This window comes from Lissotriton helveticus, chromosome 3_1 (genome assembly GCF_964261635.1).
Source record: "Lissotriton helveticus chromosome 3_1, aLisHel1.1, whole genome shotgun sequence".
In the NCBI taxonomy this organism is placed as follows: Eukaryota; Metazoa; Chordata; class Amphibia; order Caudata; family Salamandridae; genus Lissotriton; species Lissotriton helveticus.
The window spans coordinates 33,556,715-33,577,619 of record NC_136061.1 but is presented as its reverse complement, the minus strand read 5'-3'; the positions used below and the strand labels follow the sequence as shown (position 1 = coordinate 33,577,619).

Sequence of the window (20,905 nt, the reverse complement as noted above, 5' to 3'; positions counted from 1 at the left end):
ATCCAGGAGCCACTCACTCCCTCTCACTCCCTCTCTTTTTGTCTCCCTCCATCCAGGAGCCATTCACTCCCTCTCTTTCTGTCTCCCTCCATCCAGGAGCCATTCACTCCCTCTCTTTCTGTCTCCCTCCATCCAGGAGCCATTCACTCCCTCTCTTTCGGTCTCCCTCCATCCAGGAGCCACTCACTCGCTCTCTTTCTGTCTCCCTCAATCCAGGAGCCACTCACTCTCTCTCTTTCTGTTTCCCTCCATCCAGGAGCCACGCACTCCCTCTCTTTCTGTCTCCCTCCATCCAGGAGCCACTCACTCCCTCTCACTCCCTCTCTTTCTGTCTCCCTCCATCCAGGAGCCACTCACTCCCTCTCTTTCTGTCTCCCTCCATCCAGGAGCCACTCACTCCCTCTCTTTCTGTCTCCCTCCATCCAGGAGCCACTCACTCCCTCTCTTACTGTCTCCCTCCATCCAGGAGCAAGTCACTCCCTCTCTTTCTGTCTCTCTCCATGCAGGAGCCACTCACTCCCTCTCTTTCTGTCTCTCTCCATGCAGGAGCCACTCACTCCCTCTCTTTCTGTCTCCCTCCATCCAGGAGCCACTCACTCTCTCTCTCTCTCTCTCTCTCTCTGTCTCCCTCCATCTAGGAGCCACTCACTCCCTCTCTTTCTGTCTCCCTCCATCCAGGAGCCACTCACTCCCTCTCTTTCTGTCTCCCTCCATCCAGGAGCCACTCACTCCCTCTCTTTCTGTCTCCCTCCATCCAGGAGCCACTCACTCCCTCTCTTACTGTCTCCCTCCATCCAGGAGCAAGTCACTCCCTCTCTTTCTGTCTCTCTCCATGCAGGAGCCACTCACTCCCTCTCTTTCTGTCTCTCTCCATGCAGGAGCCACTCACTCCCTCTCTTTCTGTCTCCCTCCATCCAGGAGCCACTCACTCCCTCTCTTACTGTCTCCCTCCATCCAGGAGCCCGTCACTCCCTCTCTTTCTGTCTCTCTCCATGCAGGAGCCACTCACTCCCTCTCTTTCTGTCTCCCTCCATCCAGGAGACACTCACTCCCTCTCTTTCTGTCTCCCTCCATCCAGGAGCCACTCACTCCCTCTCTTTCTGTCTCCCTCCATCCAGAAGCCGCTCACTCCCTTTCTTTCTGACTCCCTCCATCCAGGAGCCACTCACTCCCTCTCTTTCTATCTCCCTCCATCCAGGAGCCACTCACTCCCTCTATTTCTGTCTCCCTCCATCCAGGAGCCACTCGCTCCCTCTCTCTCTCTGTCTCCCTCCATCTAGGAGCCACTCACTCCCTCTCTTTCAGTCTCCCTCCATACAGGAGCCACGCACTCCCTCTCTTTCTGTCTCCCTCCATCCAGGAGCCACTCACTCCCTCTATCTCTGTCTCTCTCCATCCAGGAGCCACTCACTCCCTCTCTTTCAGTCTCCCTCCATACAGGAGCCACTCACTCCCTCTCTTTCTGTCTCCCTCCATCCAGGAGCCACTCACTCCCTCTCATTCTGTCTCCCTCCATCCAGGAGCCACGCACTCCCTCTCTTTCTGTCTCCCTCCATCCAGGAGCCACTCACTCCCTCTCATTCTGTCTCCCTCCATCCAGGAGCCACGCACTCCCTCTCTTTCTGTCTCCCTCCATCCAGGAGCCACTCACTCCCTCTATCTCTGTCTCCCTACATCCAGGAGCCACTCACTCCCTCTCATTCTGTCTCCCTCCATCCAGGAGCCACTCACTCCCTCTCTTTTTGTCTCCCTCCATCCAGGAGCCACTCACTCCCTCTCTTTCTGTCTCCCTCCATCCAGGAGCTACTCACTCCCTCTCTTTCTGTCTCCCTCCATCCAGGAGCTACTCACTCCCTCTCTTTCTGTCTCTCTCCATCCAGGAGCCACTCACTCCCTCTCTTTCTGCCTCCCTCCATCCAGGAGCCACTCACTCCCTCTCTTACTGTCTCTCTCCTCCAGGAGCCACTCACTCCCTCTCTTTCTGCCTCCCTTCATCCAGGAGCCACTCACTCCCTCTCTTTCTGTCTCTCTCCTCCAGGAGCTACTCACTCCCTCTCTTTCTGTCTCCCACCATCCAGGATCCACTCACTCCCTCACTTTCTGTCTCCCACCATCCAGGATCCACTCACTCCCTCACTTTCTGTCTCCCACCATCCAGGAGCCACGCACTCCCTCTCTTTCTGTCTCCCTCCATCCAGGAGCAACTCACTCCCTCTCACTCCCTCTCTTTTTGTCTCCCTCCATCCAGGAGCCATTCACTCCCTCTCTTTCTGTCTCCCTCCATCCAGGAGCCACGCACTCCCTCTCTTTCTGTCTCCCTCCATCCAGGAGCCACTCACTCCCTCTCACTCCCTCTCTTTTTGTCTCCCTCCATCCAGGAGCCATTCACTCCCTCTCTTTCTGTCTCCCTCCATCCAGGAGCCATTCACTCCCTCTCTTTCTGTCTCCCTCCATCCAGGAGCCATTCACTCCCTCTCTTTCGGTCTCCCTCCATCCAGGAGCCACTCACTCGCTCTCTTTCTGTCTCCCTCAATCCAGGAGCCACTCACTCTCTCTCTTTCTGTTTCCCTCCATCCAGGAGCCACGCACTCCCTCTCTTTCTGTCTCCCTCCATCCAGGAGCCACTCACTCCCTCTCACTCCCTCTCTTTCTGTCTCCCTCCATCCAGGAGCCACTCACTCCCTCTCTTTCTGTCTCCCTCCATCCAGGAGCCACTCACTCCCTCTCTTTCTGTCTCCCTCCATCCAGGAGCCACTCACTCCCTCTCTTACTGTCTCCCTCCATCCAGGAGCAAGTCACTCCCTCTCTTTCTGTCTCTCTCCATGCAGGAGCCACTCACTCCCTCTCTTTCTGTCTCTCTCCATGCAGGAGCCACTCACTCCCTCTCTTTCTGTCTCCCTCCATCCAGGAGCCACTCACTCTCTCTCTCTCTCTCTCTCTCTCTGTCTCCCTCCATCTAGGAGCCACTCACTCCCTCTCTTTCTGTCTCCCTCCATCCAGGAGCCACTCACTCCCTCTCTTTCTGTCTCCCTCCATCCAGGAGCCACTCACTCCCTCTCTTTCTGTCTCTCTCCATCCAGGAGCCACTCACTCCCACTCTTTCTGTCTCTCTCCATCCAGGAGCCACTCACTCCCTCTCTTTCTGTCTCCCTCCATCCAGGAGCCACTCACTCCCTCTCTTTCTGTCTCCCTCCATCCAGGAGCCACTCACTCCCTCTCTTTCTGTCTCCCTCCATCCAGGAGCCACTCCTCTCTTTCTGTCTCCCTCCATCCAGGAGCCACTCACTCCCTCTCTCTCTGTGTCTCCCTCCATCTTGGAGCCAATCACTCCCTCTCTTTCTGTCTCCCTCCATCCAGGAGCCATTCACTCCCTCTCTTTCTGTCTCCCTCCATCCAGGAGCCACTCACTCCCTCTCTTTCTGTCTCTCTCCATCCAGGAGCCACTCACTCCCACTCTTTCTGTCTCTCTCCATCCAGGAGCCACTCACTCCCTCTCTTTCTGTCTCCCTCCATCCAGGAGCCACTCACTCCCTCTCTTTCTGTCTCCCTCCATCCAGGAGCCACTCACTCCCTCTCTTTCTGTCTCCCTCCATCCAGGAGCCACTCACTCCCTCTCTTTCTGTCTCCCTCCATCCAGGAGCCACTCACTCCCTCTCTCTCTGTGTCTCCCTCCATCTTGGAGCCAATCACTCCCTCTCTTTCTGTCTCCCTCCATCCAGGAGCCATTCACTCCCTCTCTTTCTGTCTCCCTCCATCCAGGAGCCACTCACTCCCTCTCTTTCCGTCTCCCTCCATCCAGGAGCCACTCACTCCCTCTCTTTCCGTCTCCCTCCATCTAGGAGCCACTCACTCCCTCTCTTTCTGTCTCCCTCCATCTAGGAGCCACTCACTCCCTCTCTTTCTGTCTCCCTCCATCCAGGAGCCACTCACTCCCTCTCTTTCCGTCTCCCTCCATCCAGGAGCCACTCACTCCCTCTCTTTCCGTCTCCCTCCATCCAGGAGCCACTCACTCCCTCTCTTTCCGTCTCCCTCCATCCAGGAGCCACTCACTCTCTCTCTTTCTGTCTCCCTCCATCCAGGAGCAGCAAAGAGTGACCTGGAGGCGCAGACGGGGCTGAAGGTCATCCAGGCGGGCGTCGGACAGGTAAGGGCGTTTACCTGTATGTATGTATGTATGTATTGGTGCTCTTATATAGCGCAATGACTGTCACCCATCGGGTATCCTGGCGCTTAGCCCTGAGGAGACGGTATGTGGAGCACTCTCTGAGGACATGACATGGGGGGTATCAGGCCCTCCTGCGGGGCATGCTGTACACATGCATCTATCTGCCCTTTCTGTACTAGAAGATTTCCATACTCCCATGTACTGTGGTTAACCAGTAACCTCTGGCCTTATACGTGCCAACCCACCTGTGACCTGCTAACCAGTAACCTGCTAACCAGTAACCTCTGGCCTTTTAACAAAGATGCGTTAAATGTATAGTTTTTCATATCAGCATCAACTTGTTCGATAATAACAAAGGCACAGAGCAGCTAATAGTGAATTACAGCCATTTTCGTTTTTCACTATTGCAAGGCTACCTTTTCTCATAGGTCAGAATGGGCTGTTAGAATTGTTACATTCTATGATCCTAACAGACTCAGGGAACATAGTAGAAATTCAAGTTTAGTATGCCTGAACTCAGAATAATAAAATACATCTTGTAGTGAAGTTTATTTTAATATTCTGTGTTTGCAAATACCACTTTTAGAAAATAGGTATTTGCTTGCCTAACCATTTCAGCCCGCCTCTGCTGGGATGTGTGTCTGCTGTCTGGGTTCTGTGAGCGACAGGGCTGGGGAATTCCAGAGGGCAGGGCTAGGTAGCCTGGTGGTGAATAGAGAGATTTACATCAAGATGGGTGGGAGGAGTGCACCTGGACTCTGAATAGGACTATGCCTCTCCACCACAATGCTGGCTCCACCTCCTGTGGAGTGTCTGATGTCCATAGCCTGCTCCCTGAATGAGAAGTCAGAGTCATGTCAACAAAGTGCTCAAGAACTGGTTTAGGCTGGGCAAAGGCCCCTCTACCCCAGAGGAAGAAAGGATTTAGTGGTATAAGTATTGGGAACCTGCTCCCAAGTAATTATATCCTGCTTTGACAAGAAGAAACCTCTGCCCGACGAGAAGGAACTGGGAAAGCTGTAAGGAGTAGTACTGTCCCTGACCTGGGGGATTGGCCTACAGTGGTTGCCTTGCTGCTGAAGGAGAGGAGAAAGACTGCAAAGACTTTATTTTCAACTTGTGCTTAAATATCTCCAAGGGCTTGCGAGTGAGCTTGCCCCCTGAACGAAGTCCCAGGACCAGTGGACTTCACCCGCCTTGAGGAAAGCTGCTGGAAACGCTGATTTCCCCATAGCGCTGAGGCAGGGAGCTGTGTGCGCCTCGAAGGATCGACTCGTATTCTGGGAAGCCCCGTGCCAGGCTGTCCACCTCAAGCAACACGACTCTGTGCCCCAACGAGCCGTAGCTCGCACCGTGAAAGGAGGGCCCCGCACTGCACACTGTTTCGCCCCCCTTCGAGCCGCACCACTCCAACGCGCACCCTGCCGCTGACAACTGCAAGCGCGTAGAGCGGCTGGGTACGCATCGCACACCTGCAGCATACTGTCCGCCTCGCACCGCGCTTAAAGGATTGAAAGGCGCCAGCTCTCAAGGTACGGCTCGTACACCGTAATGAACAGCAACCGAACCGCACAAAGCACCGTCCCCTCAAGCAACGCGACTCTGTGCCCCAACGAGCCATAGCTCGCACCGTGAAAGAAGGACATCGCCGCGTGCACGCTTTTGTTTTCACCGCATCGTTTGTGACGAACTGTTCAATCCAAGGTACTGTGTATGATTCGCCCTGCCTCTTTGTACGCCTCTGACTGGAGCGTCTGCTGCGCTTGCGAGACTCTTTTTGTAGGCATTTCTTTCACCGTAAGGGCCGAACCAAGGAATACGAATCGCACAGAACTTTTAAGATACGCTTTAAGCAAGAACTCCTTATTGCTAACAGTATTGTGGGTATTTTTGTCGTTATATGGTCTTGTGCTAACTTTGAGATAAAAGATAACTATTTTCGATATAATCCAAGTGTGGTGTCCATTTGTGTCACTTGGTTACTGTATGGCTTAACCTATTACGCCTCTGAAATAAGTCTTATCTGCTCCCGCCAAGCTACCTAGAGGGTGAGCAGGGGTTATTTTAAGAGGGTAACTCCCTTGCCCTGACTAGAGGAGAGGGTCCCTGCTTGTCACAAGTACCTACCTGTGCCAACCAGAGACCCCCAAATCTAACAGGAGGCACGGAGCAAAACTGTGCAGCGAGCAGGGAGCGAGGAGGCACAAAGCAGCACCATGCAGTGAGGAGGCACGGAGCAGCACCATGCAGTGAGCAGGCACGGAGCAGCACTGTGCAGTGAGGGGGCATGGGACAGCACCGTGCAGTGAGGAGGCATGGGACAGCAATGTGCAGTGAGGAGTCAGGGAGCAGCACCGTGCAGCGGGGAGGCAGGGAAGAGGCATAGAGCAGCACTGTGCAGCGGGGAGGCAGTGAGGAGGCATGGAGCAGCACTGTGCAGTGAGGGGGCATGGGACAGCACCGTGCAGTGAGGAGGCATGGGACAGCAATGTGCAGTGAGGAGTCAGGGAGCAGCACCGTGCAGCGGGGAGGCAGGGAAGAGGCACAGAGCAGCACCGTGCAGTGATGAGGCAGGGAGCAGCACCGTGCAGTGAGGAGGCACGGAGCAACACTGTGCAGCGAGAAGGCACAGAGCAGCACCATGCAGAGAGGAGGCAGGGAAGAGGCACAGAGCAGCACCGTGCAGTGAGGAGGAACGGAGCAACACCGTCCAGCAAAGGAGGCACAGAGTAGCTCCGTGCAGTGAGGAGGCAGGGAGCAGCACCGTGTAGTGAGGAGGCAGGGAGCAGCACCGTGCAGCGGGGAGGCAGGGAAGAGGCACAGAGCAGCACCGTGCAGTGATGAGGCAGGGAAGAGGCACAGAGCAGCACCGTGCAGCGAGGAGGCAGGGAAGAGGCACAGAGCAGCACCGTGCAGCGAGGAGTCAGCGAGGAGGCACGGAGCAGCACGGTGCAGTGAGGAGGAACGAAGCAACACCGTCCAGCAAAGGAGGCATGGAGTAGCTCCGTGCAGTGAGGAGGCATGGGACAGCACCGTGCAGTGAGGAGGCGGTGAAGAGGCACAGAGCAGCACTGTGCAGCAGAGAGGCAGGGAAGAGGCACAGAGCAGCACCGTGCAGTGAGGAGGCAGGGAGCAGCACCGTGCAGCGGGGAGGCAGGGAAGAGGCACAGAGCAGCACCGTGCAGTGAGGAGGCACGGAGCAACACCGTCCAGCAAGAAGGTAGTGAGGAGGCATGGAGCAGCACCGTGCAGTGAGGAGGCAGTGAGGAGGCACGCAGCAGCATTGTGCGGTGAGGTGGCATGGGACAGCACGGTGCAGCGAGGAAGCACAGAGCAGCACCGTGCAGCGGGGAGGCAGGGAAGAGGCACAGAGCAGCACCGTGCAGTGATGAGGCAGGGAAGAGGCACAGAGCAGCATTGTGCAGCGAGGAGGCAGGGAAGAGGCACAGAGCAGCACTGTGCAGCGAGGAGTCAGCGAGGAGGCACGGAGCAGCACAGTGCAGTGAGGAGGAACGGAGCAACACCGTCCAGCAAAGGAGGCATGGAGTAGCTCCGTGCAGTGAGGAGGCATGGGACAGCACCGTGCAGTGAGGAGGCAGGGAGCAGCACCGTGCAGCAGGGAGGCGGTGAAGAGGCACAGAGCAGCACCGTGCAGCAGGGAGGCAGGGAGCAGCACCGTGCAGCGGGGAGGCAGGGAGGAGGCACAGAGCAGCACCGTGCAGCGGGGAGGCAGGGAAGAGGCACAGAACAGCACCGTGCAGCGGGGAGGCAGGGAGCAGCACCATGCAGCGGGGAGGCATAGAACAGCACCGTGCAGCGGGGAGGCAGGGAGCAGCACCGTGCAGCGGGGAGGCAGGGAAGAGGCACAGAGCAGCACCGTGCAGCGGGGAGGCAGGGAAGAGGCACAGAACAGCACCGTGCAGCGGGGAGGCAGGGAGCAGCACCGTGCAGCAGGGAGGCATAGAACAGCACCGTGCAGCGGGGAGGCATAGAACAGCACCGTGCAGTGGGGAGGCATAGAACAGCACCGTGCAGCGGGGAGGCAGGAAAGAGGCAGGGTGCAGGACCGTGCAGCGGGGAGGCAGGGAAGGCGCACAGAGCAGCACCGTGCAGCGAGGAGGCAGGGAAGAGGCACAGAACAGCACCGTGCAGCGGGGAGGCACGGAGCAGCACCGTGCAGCGGGGAGGCAGGGAAGAGGCACAGAGCAGCACCGTGCAGTGAGGAGGCAAGGAAGAGGCACAGAGCAGCACCGTGCAGTGAGGAGGCAGGGAAGAGGCACCGAGCAGCACCGTGCAGCGAGGAGGCAGGGAAGAGGCACAGAGCCGCACCGTGCAGCGGGGAGGCAGGGAAGAGGCACAGAGCAGCACCGTGCAGCGGGGAGGCAGGGAGCAGCACCGTGCAGCGGGGAGGCATAGAACAGCACCGTACAGCGGGGAGGCATAGAACAGCACCATGCAGCGGGGAGGCATAGAACAGCACCGTGCAGCGGGGAGGCACGGAGCAGGACCGTGCAGCGGGGAGGCATAGACCAGCACTGTGCAGCGGGGAGGCAGGGAAGAGGCACAGAGCAGCACTGTGCAGCGGGGAGGCAGGGAAGGGGCACAGAGCAGCACCGTGCAGCGGGGAGGCATAGAACAGCACCGTGCAGCGGGGAGGCAGGGAAGGGGCACAGAGCAGCACCGTGCAGCGGGGAGGCAGGGAAGGGGCACAGAGCAGCACCGTGCAGCGGGGAGGCATAGAACAGCACCGTGCAGCGGGGAGGCAAAGAACAGCACCGTGCAGCGGGGAGGCATAGAACAGCACCGTGCAGCGGGGAGGCATAGAACAGCACCATGCAGCGGCGAGGCATAGAACAGCACCGTGCAGCGGGGAGACAGGGAAGAGGCACAGAACAGCACCGTGCAGCGGGGAGGCAGGGAGCAGCACCGTGCAGCGGGGAGGCAGGGAAGAGGCACAGAGCAGCACCATGCAGTGAGGAGGCAGGGAAGAGGCACAGAGCAGCACCGTGCAGCGGGGAGGCAGGGAGCAGCACCGTGCAGCAGGGGGGGGCGTAGAACAGCACCGTGCAGCGGGGAGGCATAGAACAGCACCATGCAGTGGGGAGGCATAGAACAGCACCGTGTAGCGGGGAGGCAGGGAAGAGGCAGGGAGCAGGACCGTGCAGCGGGGAGGCAGGGAAGGGGCACAGAGCAGCACCGTGCAGCGAGGAGGCAGGGAAGAGGCACAGAACAGCACCGTGAAGCGGGGAGGCAGGGAGCAGCAACGTGCAGCGGGGAGGCAGGGAAGAGGCACAGAGCAGCACCGTGCAGTGAGGAGGCAGGGAAGAGGCACAGAGCAGCACCGTGCAGTGAGGAGGCAGGGAAGAGGCACAGAGCAGCTCCGTGCAGCGAGGAGGCAGGGAAGAGGCACAGAGCAGCACCTTGCAGCGGGGAGGCAGGGAAGAGGCACAGAGCAGCACCGTGCAGCGGGGAGGCAGGGAGCAGCACCGTGCAGCGGGGAGGCATAGAACAGCACCGTGCAGCGGGGAGGCATAGAACAGCACCGTACAGCGGGGAGGCATAGAACAGCACCGTGCAGCGGGGAGGCAGGGAAGAGGCAGGGAGCAGGACCGTGCAGCGGGGAGGCATAGACCAGCACTGTGCAGCGGGGAGGCAGGGAAGAGGCACAGAGCAGCACTGTGCAGCGGGGAGGCAGGGAAGGGGCACAGAGCAGCACCGTGCAGCGGGGAGGCAGGGAAGGGGCACAGAACAGCACCGTGCAGCGGGGAGGCATAGAACAGCACCGTGCAGCGGGGAGGCATAGAACAGCACCGTGCAGCGGGGAGGCACAGAGCAGCACCGTGCAGCGGGGAGGCAGGGAAGAGGCACAGAACAGCACCGTGCAGTGAGGAGGCAGGGAAGAGGGACAGAGCAGCACCGTGCAGCGGGGAGGCAGGGAAGAAGCAGGGAGCAGGACCGTGCAGTGGGGAGGCAGGGAAGGGGCACAGAGCAGCACCGTGCAGCGGGGAGGCAGGGAGCAGCACCGTGCAGTGAGGAGGCAGGGAAGAGGCACAGAGCAGCACCGTGCAGTGAAGAGGCACAGAGCAGCACCGTGCAGCGAGGAGGCAGGGAAGAGGCACAGAGCAGCACCGTGCAGCGGGGAGGCAGGGAAGAGGCACAGAGCAGCACCGTGCAGCGAGGAGGCAGGGAAGAGGCACAGAGCAGCACCGTGCAGCGGGGAGGCAGGGAGCAGCACCATGCAGTGGGGAGGCATAGAACAGCACCGTGCAGTGGGGAGGCATAGAACAGCACCGTGCAGTGGGGAGGCATAGAACAGCACCGTGCAGCGGGGAGGCACGGAGCAGCACCGTGCAGCGGGGAGGCAGGGAGCAGCACCGTGCAGTGAGGAGGCAGGGAAGAGGCACAGAGCAGCACTGTGCAGCGGGGAGGCAGGGAGCAGCACCGTGGAGGCATAGAACAGCACCGTGCAGCGGGGAGGCATAGAACAGCACCGTGCAGCGGGGAGGCATAGAACAGCACCATGCAGCGGGGAGGCATAGAACAGCACCGTGCAGCGGGGAGGCGTAGAACAGCACCGTGCAGCGGGGAGGCATAGAACAGCACTGTGCAGCGGGGAGGCATAGAACAGCACCGTGCAGCGGGGAGGTACAGAGCAGCACCGTGCAGCGGGAGGTACAGAGCAGCACCGTGCAGCGGGGAGGTACAGAGCAGCACCGTGCAGCAGGGAGACACAGAGCAGCACCGTGCAGGGTGTGTGGTGCTCAGCAGTGAGCAGTGCAGAGATGCAGACATGTCAAGTCCAGGTGTTGCCTTTCACCCGTTCGCTGGACACATGAAGGCCCATCATACATACACCATGCGAGCTCTGGGGCCCCCAGAAGGCCGTGCGGCCCAGATGTTGCCAGAAGGTTCTTTTATTCTGCAGATTCTTGGAATAGCGGGGCTCCTGGGTTTGCATTTCTTGTTTCCTTGCAGCCTGGCTGCTGACGCACAGGGCGCCTGAGAGGCAGGTAACCATGGCAACAGGAAGCATCAAAAGAAGGCCTTGCACAGCAAGGGCATCCCAGACAAAGCTTCATCCCAGCGCTCAGCGTCAGGCCTGTGTGTCATCTTTACTGAGCACTGAGCGCCATCCCCTACAGCCTCCAGTGCTGTGCGTTACTGAGCGCTGAGCGCTAACCCCTGGAGCCTTCAGTGCTGTGCCTTACTGTGCGCTGCCAGCCTCAGCGCCATCCCCTGCAGCCCTCAGTGCTGTGCCTTACTGTGCGCTGCCAGCCTCAGCGCCAATCCCTGCAGCCCTCAGTGCTGTGTGTTACTGTGCGCTGCCAGCCTCAGCGCCAACCCCTGCAGCCCTCAGTGCTGTGCGTTACTGTGCGCTGCCAGCCTCAGCGCCAACCCCTGCAGCCCTCAGTGCTGTGCGTTACTGTGCGCTGCCAGCCTCAGCGCCAACCCCTGCAGCCCTCAGTGCTGTGCGTTACTGTGCGCTGAGCGCCATCCCCTGCAGCCCTCAGTGCTGTGCGTTACTGTGCGCTGCCAGCCTCAGCGCCAACCCCTGCAGCCCTCAGTGCTGTGCGTTACTGTACGCTACCAGCCTCAGCGCCAACCCCTGCAGCCTTCAGTGCTGTGCGTTACTGTGCGCTGCCAGCCTCAGCGCCAACCCCTGCAGCCTTCAGTGCTGTGCGTTACTGTGAGCAGCCAGCCACAGCGCCAACCCCTGCAGCCTTCAGTGCTGTGTGTTACTGTGCGCTGCCAGCTACAGCGCCAGCCCGTGCTGTGCATTACTGTGCGCTGCCAGCCTCAGCGCCAACCCCTGCAGCCTTCAGTGCAGTGTGTCCCTGTGCGCTGCCAGCCTCAGCGCCAACCCATGCAGCCTTCAGTGCTGTGTGTTATTGTGCGCTGCCAGCTACAGCGCCAGCCCGTGCTGTGCATTACTGTGCGCTGCCAGCCTCAGCGCCAACCCCTGCAGCCTTCAGTGCAGTGTGTCCCTGTGCGCTGCCAGCCTCAGCGCCAACCCCTGCAGCCTTCAATGCTGTGTGTTACTGTGCGCTGCCAGCTACAGCGCCAGCCCGTGCTGTGCATTACTGTGTTATTTTTTATATTTATCATTACATGACAATATCAAGTTTTCCTTTTGTATGGATCTCCTAGATAGGAGAAACATTCACAAACTTATTAAAACAGGACTGAAAAGAACATTCGTGTGTGATCTTATCCTGTAAATGATCTCAATTTGATTACTCATATCATTAATATTGTTGTGTGCGCTTGACTGGTTAGTTCAGTCTTTGGATCTGGTTCTCTTATCTGTAATCTGGCGCCTTGATGCCCTTGGGCTAAGTTGCGAGGTACAAATTTTCGTAAATAAAAAATAAAAAATATGATGCTATGGTTTTATTTCTGTGTGGATGCTGCCCTCTGTTGGTTGGTGTGTGCTGTATATGATGCCATGGTTTTATTTCTGTGTGGATGCTGCCCTCTGCTGGTTGGTGTGTGCTGTATGTGATGCTATGGTTTTATTTATATGTGGATTCTGCCCTCTGCTGGTTGGTGTGTGCTGTATGTGATACTATGGTTTTATTTTTGTGTGGATGCTGCCCTCTGCTGGTTGGTGTGTGCTGTATATGATGCTATGGTTTTATTTCTGTGTGGATGCTGCCCTCTGCTGGTTGGTGTGCGCTGTATATGATGCTATGGTTTTATTTCTGTGTGGATGCTGCCCTCTGCTGGTTGGTGTGTGCTGTATGTGATGCTATGGTTTTATTTCTGTGTGGATGCTGCCCTCTGCTGGTTGGTGTGTGCTGTATGTGATGCTATGGTTTTATTTCTGTGTGGATGCTGCCCTCTGCTGGTTGATGTGTGCTGTCTTTGATGCTAGGGTTTTATTTCTGTGTGGGTGCTGCTCTGTGCTGGTTGTTGTGTGCTGTATATGATGCTATGGTTTTATTTCTGTGTGGGTGCTGCCCTCTGCTGGTTGGTGTGTGCTGTATATGATGCTATGGTTTTATTTCTGTATGGATGCTGCCCTCTGCTGGTTGGTGTGTGCTGTATATGATGCTATGGTTTTATTTCTGTGTGGATGCTGCCCTCTGCTGGTTGGTGTGTGCTGTCTATGAAGCTATGGTGTTATTTCTGTGTGGGTGCTGCCCTCTGCTGGTTGGTGTGTGCTGTATATGATGCTATGGTTTTATTTCTGTGTGGGTGCTGCCCTCTGCTGGTTGGTGTGTGCTGTATATGATGCTATGGTTTTATTTCTGTATGGATGCTGCCCTCTGCTGGTTGGTGTGTGCTGTATATGATGCTATGGTTTTATTTCTGTGTGGATGCTGCCCTCTGCTGGTTGGTGTGTGCTGTCTATGAAGCTATGGTGTGCACAATGCTGGAGCCATCTAGGCTCAAGATACTCTGGGGCCAAAACATTGGAGCCACCAAGGCTCTGAAAGGAGAATAGTGCCCCAAAATAAAGCATGGGCCCCTCTGGGCCTGGGCAAAGACTGGTTTGCAAAATGTTGGAGCCACCCGGGGTTCAGTAATTAATTAACAGGACATTGGAGTCATCTGGCTCTGAAAACAACTGTGACCAACAGGGGGCCACGGAGGCTCTGGAACTCACTGTGCCCCTCTGTTGGAGTCCTCGGGCTCTATGGGCCATTGACCAGGTCGTGGGAGCGGCCCTCTGCCATGTGGGGCGCTCGGGCATTCTGCACAGGAAATAAGGCTCCCTCAAGCCCCCTTTCACGGGGACTGTAAACCAATGGTGGCACCCTCAATAGTCCCCTAGGAGCCCCCCAGCCCTCTCTGACTCACCGGGCTGCTTATCTTGGGGCTCCTCTCCCAGGACTGGTGCTACTCCGGTTGTGCGGCGGGGGCAGGCACTGAAATGTGTCTCGCCCCCTTCGCGTCGATCGCTGTGTCGCTTGCGGGGCTCTCTCCACTAACGAGAGCCCCGCCTCACCAGGTGCCCGGCTTCACTCGGTCCCCCATGTCGGGACCGGGACTTAGACAATGGAGCCCGCGAGGCTCTGCGCGGCTTCTCCCCGGCCGGGGAGAAGCGGAAGTGAGGCGCCCTGGGCCCGCCCCGAGTCAGGCCAGGCCACCTGGCTTCCGGGTCGGGCCGGGGCAGCATCTGCAGGGATTTTGTGCGCGGCTCGGGCCGCGGCGGTGATTCTCGGGGGCAGAATGAGGGGTGGGCACCCTCGAATTTTAAACTCAAGATGCGGCCATAATCAGGTGGGCACCTGAAATTAGAAGAACAGATGCGGGCATAATAAATCAGGGGCCATAATCGGGTTGGGCACCCGAAGTTAGAAGAAAAGATGCGGGCATCATGCAGGGTAGGCACCTGCTTCCAAATATGGAAATAAGCGGGTGGGCACCCGTGCTGCCGTTAATAAGGGCAGCCATGAGGGGTAGGCTCCCTCAGTCACAGGGCAAAGTAGGATTAAGCGCTTCCCAGGTTCTAGGGGGGCACGGAGACCACTAAGCCCCCAAGGGAGGACCCCTACAGCAAGAAGGGTCCCAGCAACACAGTCCAGCAGGCATCCAGGGGCTGGGCAGGGCCCAGGGTGGCAAGCCTTCCCCTAGGCCCCAGCAGCAGCACGCCCCTGTTAGTTTCAAGTCAGGAAACAAGAACAAGAACATTTTACAGGAGGTCACAGCCTCTTTTTATACACACAAATCCTTTGTCTCTAGGGTGCAGGGTGGGGGGAAAACCAGACGCAGGTAGTTCTGGAGCACTCTGTTGTGCTCAGCCCCTCTCCCCATTCACAGGACAGGCTAGGGACATCAGTCGCACCACAGGGGGCGGAGCCAGCATTGTGTAGGGACAGGCCCAGCCCTATTCAGGTCCCAGGTGCACTCCTCCCACCCATCTGGCTGTCAATCTCTCTATTCACCACCGGGGCAGACCCATCCTGACTCCTGGAGCCAGGCACACCAGCCAGCTCCAGCCAATCACAAGCCAGAGAGTCAATTCATCTTTATTACACAGACATGCCAACTTCTAGAAGTGGCACTTCCACACTAGACACAGTAAATCCGCACACATCATCGCGCAGCATTTACTCTCACGAGTTCGCACATACCAAACTCGCCCCTGCACTCCCCACACATCAGGAACTACCATGGACACACACACTCCCCATGGATTCCTATGGGAGGGCAGGCCAATCTCGCACACGCACTCAGAGAGCGCACGCACTTTACACTGGGACACAGTGTCAAAGTGTGCAAAGACCAGAAATCACTATACTTATGTAATATTAAAAGGCAAAAAGTTCAGGGGTGAACCTGCCAGAAGGGCCAAGTCCAACAGCTATGGTTTTATTTCTGTGTGGATGCTGCCCTCTGCTGCTGGTTGGTGTGTGCTGTATATGATGCTATGGAATACAGTTGCCACCCAGACTCCAGACATGAAGTCACAGTTGTGCTTGAGATTGTGATCTACCCTCACCTGTGCCCTTCTCTCTTTCCACAGAGGAACGTGGCTAAGGACGTGCAGCGTGTGTCCCACTTCGGGGACACCTTCCGGTTCGTCCTGCTCACCTTCATCGCCCTGGCCTGCATCGCTGGCATCGTCATTGCGGCCTCAGTCATCTACTGCCTGCGCCAGCATTCCAAGCAGAGAGAGAAGGAGCGCCTGGCGGGCGTTGGACCAGATGGGGCGCCCGACTCTTCCCTGGAGTACCAGGTATGGTGTGTGACCAGGGGGCGGAGCCAACCAGAGGGCTGTGAGGGCAGTGGAGAGGGTCACAGGATGGTGACTGGGCTGCTCCCTCAGGAGGGGAGGACTGAAGCACAGACTGAGGGAGCTTCTGCTCCTGAAACCAGACAAATGAGAGCCCTGTCCTGACAACAACACAGACTGAGGGCCCTCTCCGGACACTAGCAAAGTCTGAGAGCTCTACCCAGAAACCAACACAGACTGAGGGCCCTCTCCTGACACTAGTAAAGTCTGAGAGCTCTACCCAGAACACAGCACAGACTGATAGCCCTGTCCTTTACTGCTATTGACTTAATCATCTCCTCTCTCACATCAACACCAAGTCAAAATCCCTTTTCTGACATCAGCTCGACTAGGAGGGTTTCTGTCACTAGGGGCAGCCTAGACTGAACAAGCCCCTCCCCCACCACAAGCACAAACTTAAGATGCCACTCTGTTGACATCAGCACAGAGTGACACATTCACTGCCTGACACCTTCACAGACTGAGGGGGCCTCTCTCCTGAGACCACCACAGACTGAGGGAACCTCTCTCCTGAGACCACCACAGACTGAGGGAACCTCTCTCCTGAGACCACCACAGACTGAGGGAACCTCTCTCCTGAGACCACCATCGACTGAGGGAACCTCTCTCCTGAGACCACCACAGACTGAGGGATACTCAGACCACCACAGACTGAGGGAACCTCTCTCCTGAGACCACCACAGACTGAGGGAACCTCTCTCCTGAGACCGCCACAGACTGAGGGAACCTCTCTCCTGAGACCACCACAGACTGAGGGAACCTCTCTTCTGAGACCACCACAGACTGAGGGAACCTCTCTCCTGAGACCACCACAGACTGAGGGATACTCAGACCACCACAGACTGAGGGAACCTCTCTCCTATGACCACCGCAGACTGAGGGAACCTCTCTCCTGAGACCGCCACAGACTGAGGGAACCTCTCTCCTGAGACCACCACAGACTGAGGGAACCTCTCTTCTGAGACCGCCACAGACTGAGGGAACCTCTCTCCTGAGACGGCCACAGACTGAGGGAACCTCTCTCCTGAGACCATCAAAGACTGAGGGAACCTCTCTCCTGAGACCATCAAAGACTGAGGGAACCTCTCTCCTGAGACCATCAAAGACTGAGGGAACCTCTCTCCTGAGACGGCCACAGACTGAGGGAACCTCTCTCCTGAGACCACCACAGACTGAGGGAACCTCTCTCCTGAGACCACCACAGACTGAGGGAACCTCTCTCCTGAGACCACCACAGACTGAGGGATACTCAGACCACCACAGACTGAGGGAACCTCTCTCCTGAGACCACCACAGACTGAGGGAACCTCTCTCCTGAGACCGCCACAGACTGAGGGAACCTCTCTCCTGAGACCACCACAGACTGAGGGAACCTCTCTTCTGAGACCACCACAGACTGAGGGAACCTCTCTCCTGAGACCACCACAGACTGAGGGAACCTCTCTCCTGAGACCACCACAGACTGAGGGAACCTCTCTCCTGAGACCACCACAGACTGAGGGAACCTCTCTCCTGAGATCACCACAGACTGAGGGAACCTCTCTCCTGAGACCGCCACAGACTGAGGGAACCTCTCTTCTGAGACCACCACAGACTGAGGGAACCTCTCTCCTGAGACCACCACAGACTGAGGGAACCTCTCTCCTGAGACCGCTGCAGACTGAGGGAACCTCTCTCCTGAGACCGCCACAGACTGAGGGAACCTCTCTCCTGAGACCGCTGCAGACTGAGGGAACCTCTCTCCTGAGACCGCTGCAGACTGAGGGAACCTCTCTCCTGAGACCACCACAGACTGAGGGAACCTCTCTCCTGAGACCGCTGCAGACTGAGGGAACCTCTCTTCTGAGACCACCACAGACTGAGGGAACCTCTCTCCTGAGACCACCACAGACTGAGGGAACCTCTCTCCTGAGAACGCTGCAGACTGAGGGAACCTCTCTCCTGAGACCGCCACAGACTTAGGGAACCTCTCTCCTGAGACCGCTGCAGACTGAGGGAACCTCTCTCCTGAGACCGCTGCAGACTGAGGGAACCTCTCTCCTGAGACCACCACAGACTGAGGGAACCTCTCTCCTGAGACCGCTGCAGACTGAGGGAACCTCTCTCCTGAGACCACCACAGACTGAGGGAACCTCTCTCCTGAGACCGCCGCAGACTGAGGGAACCTCTCTCCTGAGACCACCACAGACTGAGGGAACCTCTCTCCTGAGACCACCACAGACTGAGGGAACCTCTCTCCTGAGACCGCTGCAGACTGAGGGAACCTCTCTCCTGACACCACAGACTGAGGGAACCTCTCTCCTGAGACCACCACAGACTGAGGGAACCTCTCTCCTGAGACCACCACAGACTGAGGGAACCTCTCTCCTGACACCGCCACAGACTGAGGGAACCTCTCTCCTGAGACCACCACAGACTGAGGGAACCTCTCTCCTGAGACCACCACAGACTGAGGGAACCTCTCTCCTGAGACCATCAAAGACTGAGGGAACCTCTCTTCTGAGACCACCATAGACTGAGGGAACCTCTCTCCTGACACCGCCACAGACTGAGGGAACCTCTCTCCTGAGACCGCTGCAGACTGAGGGAACCTCTCTCCTGAGACCACCACAGACTGAGGGAACCTCTCTCCTGAGACCACCACAGACTGAGGGACCCTCTCTCCTGAGACCACCGCAGACTGAGGGAACCTCTCTCCTGAGACCACCGCAGACTGAGGGAACCTCTCTCCTGAGACCACCACAGACTGAGGGAACCTCTCTCCTGAGACCATCAAAGACTGAGGGAACCTCTCTTCTGAGACCACCACAGACTGAGGGAACCTCTCTCCTGAGACCACCACAGACTGAGGGAACCTCTCTCCTGAGACCGCCACAGACTGAGGGAACCTCTCTCCTGAGACCACCACAGACTGAGGGAACCTCTCTCCTGAGACCGCCACAGACTGAGGGAACCTCTCTCCTGAGACCGCCACAGACTGAGGGAACCCGTTCTCCTGAGACCACCACAGACTGAGGGAACCTCTCTCCTGAGACCACCACAGACTGAGGGAACCTCTCTCCTGAGACCACCACAGACTGAGGGAACCTCTCTCCTGAGACCATCAAAGACTGAGGGAACCTCTCTCCTGAGACCGCCACAGACTGAGGGAACCTCTCTCCTGACACTGCCACGGACTGAGGGAACCTCTCTCCTGAGACCACCGCAGACTGAGGGAACCTCTCTCCTGAGACCACCACAGACTGAAGGAACCTCTCTCCTGAGACCACCACAGACTGAGGGAACCTCTCTCCTGAGACCACCGCAGACTGAGGGAACCTCTCTCCTGAGACCACCACAGACTGAGGGAACCTCTCTCCTGAGACCATCAAAGACTGAGGGAACCTCTCTTTTGAGACCACCACAGACTGAGGGAACCTCTCTCCTGACACCGCCACAGACTGAGGGAACCTCTCTCCTGAGACCACCGCAGACTGAGGGAACCTCTCTCCTGAGACCACCGCAGACTGAGGGAACCTCTCTCTTGAGCCCACCGCAGACTGAGGGGGCCTCTCTCCTGAGACCACCACAGACTGAGGGAGCCTCTCTCCTGAGACCACCACAGACTGAGGGAACCTCTCTCCTGAGACCACAACAGACTGAGGAAACCTCTCTCTTGAGACCACCACAGACTGAGGAAACCTCTCTCCTGAGACCACCACAGACTGAGGGAACCTCTCTCCTGAGACCACCACAGACTGAGGGAACCTCTCTCCTGAGACCGCCACAGACTGAGGGAACCTCTCTCCTGAGACCACCACAGACTGAGGGAACCTCTCTCCTGAGACCACCACAGACCGAGGGAACCTCTCTCCTGAGACCACCACAGACCGAGGGAACCTCTCTCCTGAGACCACCACAGACTGAGGGATACTCAGACCACCACAGACTGAGGGAACCTCTCTCCTGAGACCATCAAAGACTGAGGGAACCTCTCTTCTGAGACCACCTCAGACTGAGGGAACCTCTCTCCTGACACCGCCACAGACTGAGGGAACCTCTCTCCTGAGACCACCACAGACTGAGGGAACCTCTCTCCTGAGACCACCACAGACTGAGGGAACCTCTCTCCTGAGACCACCACAGACTGAGGGAACCTCTCTCCTGAGACCACCACAGACTGAGGGAACCTCTCTCCTGAGACCACCACAGACTGAGGGAACCTCTCTCCTGAGACCACCACAGACTGAGGGAACCTCTCTCCTGAGACCGCCACAGACTGAGGGAACCTCTCTCCTGAGACCACCACAGACTGAGGGAACCTCTCTCCTGAGACCGCCACAGACTGAGGGAACCTCTCTTCTGAGACCACCACAGACTGAAGGAACCTCTCTCCTGAGACCATCAAAGACTGAGGGAACCTCTCTCCTGAGACCACCACAGACTGAGGGAACCTCTCTCCTGAGACCACCACAGACTGAGGGATACTCAGACCACCACAGACTGAGGGAACCTCTCTCCTGAGACCACCACAGACTGAGGGAACCTCTCTCCTGAGACCGCCACAGACTGAGGGAACCTCTCTCCTGAGACCACCACAGACTGAGGGAACCTCTCTTCTGAGACCACCACAGACTGAGGGAACCTCTCTCCTGAGACCACCACAGACTGAGGGATACTCAGACCACCACAGACTGAGGGAACCTCTCTCCTATGACCACCGCAGACTGAGGGAACCTCTCTCCTGAGACCGCCACAGACTGAGGGAACCTCTCTCCTGAGACCACCACAGACTGAGGGAACCTCTCTTCTGAGACCGCCACAGACTGAGGGAACCTCTCTCCTGAGACGGCCACAGACTGAGGGAACCTCTCTCCTGAGACCATCAAAGACTGAGGGAACCTCTCTCCTGAGACCATCAAAGACTGAGGGAACCTCTCTCCTGAGACCATCAAAGACTGAGGGAACCTCTCTCCTGAGACGGCCACAGACTGAGGGAACCTCTCTCCTGAGACCAC

At 57.7% G+C, this 20,905-nt stretch overlaps 1 protein-coding gene across 4 annotated transcripts in view; it reads left to right on the top strand.

Moving 5' to 3' along the window:
• The window catches only part of PTPRN (protein tyrosine phosphatase receptor type N), a 352,125-nt gene that overhangs the window by 228,107 nt on the left and 103,113 nt on the right, over positions 1–20,905 (top strand). For all 4 annotated transcript variants that reach the window (XM_078679171.1, XM_078679173.1, XM_078679172.1 and 1 more), the window contains exons 12-13: positions 4,080–4,144; positions 15,639–15,851. In XM_078679171.1, the coding sequence (XP_078535297.1) occupies positions 4,080–4,144; positions 15,639–15,851 (278 nt within the window). The remainder of the gene's footprint in view (positions 1–4,079; positions 4,145–15,638; positions 15,852–20,905) is intronic.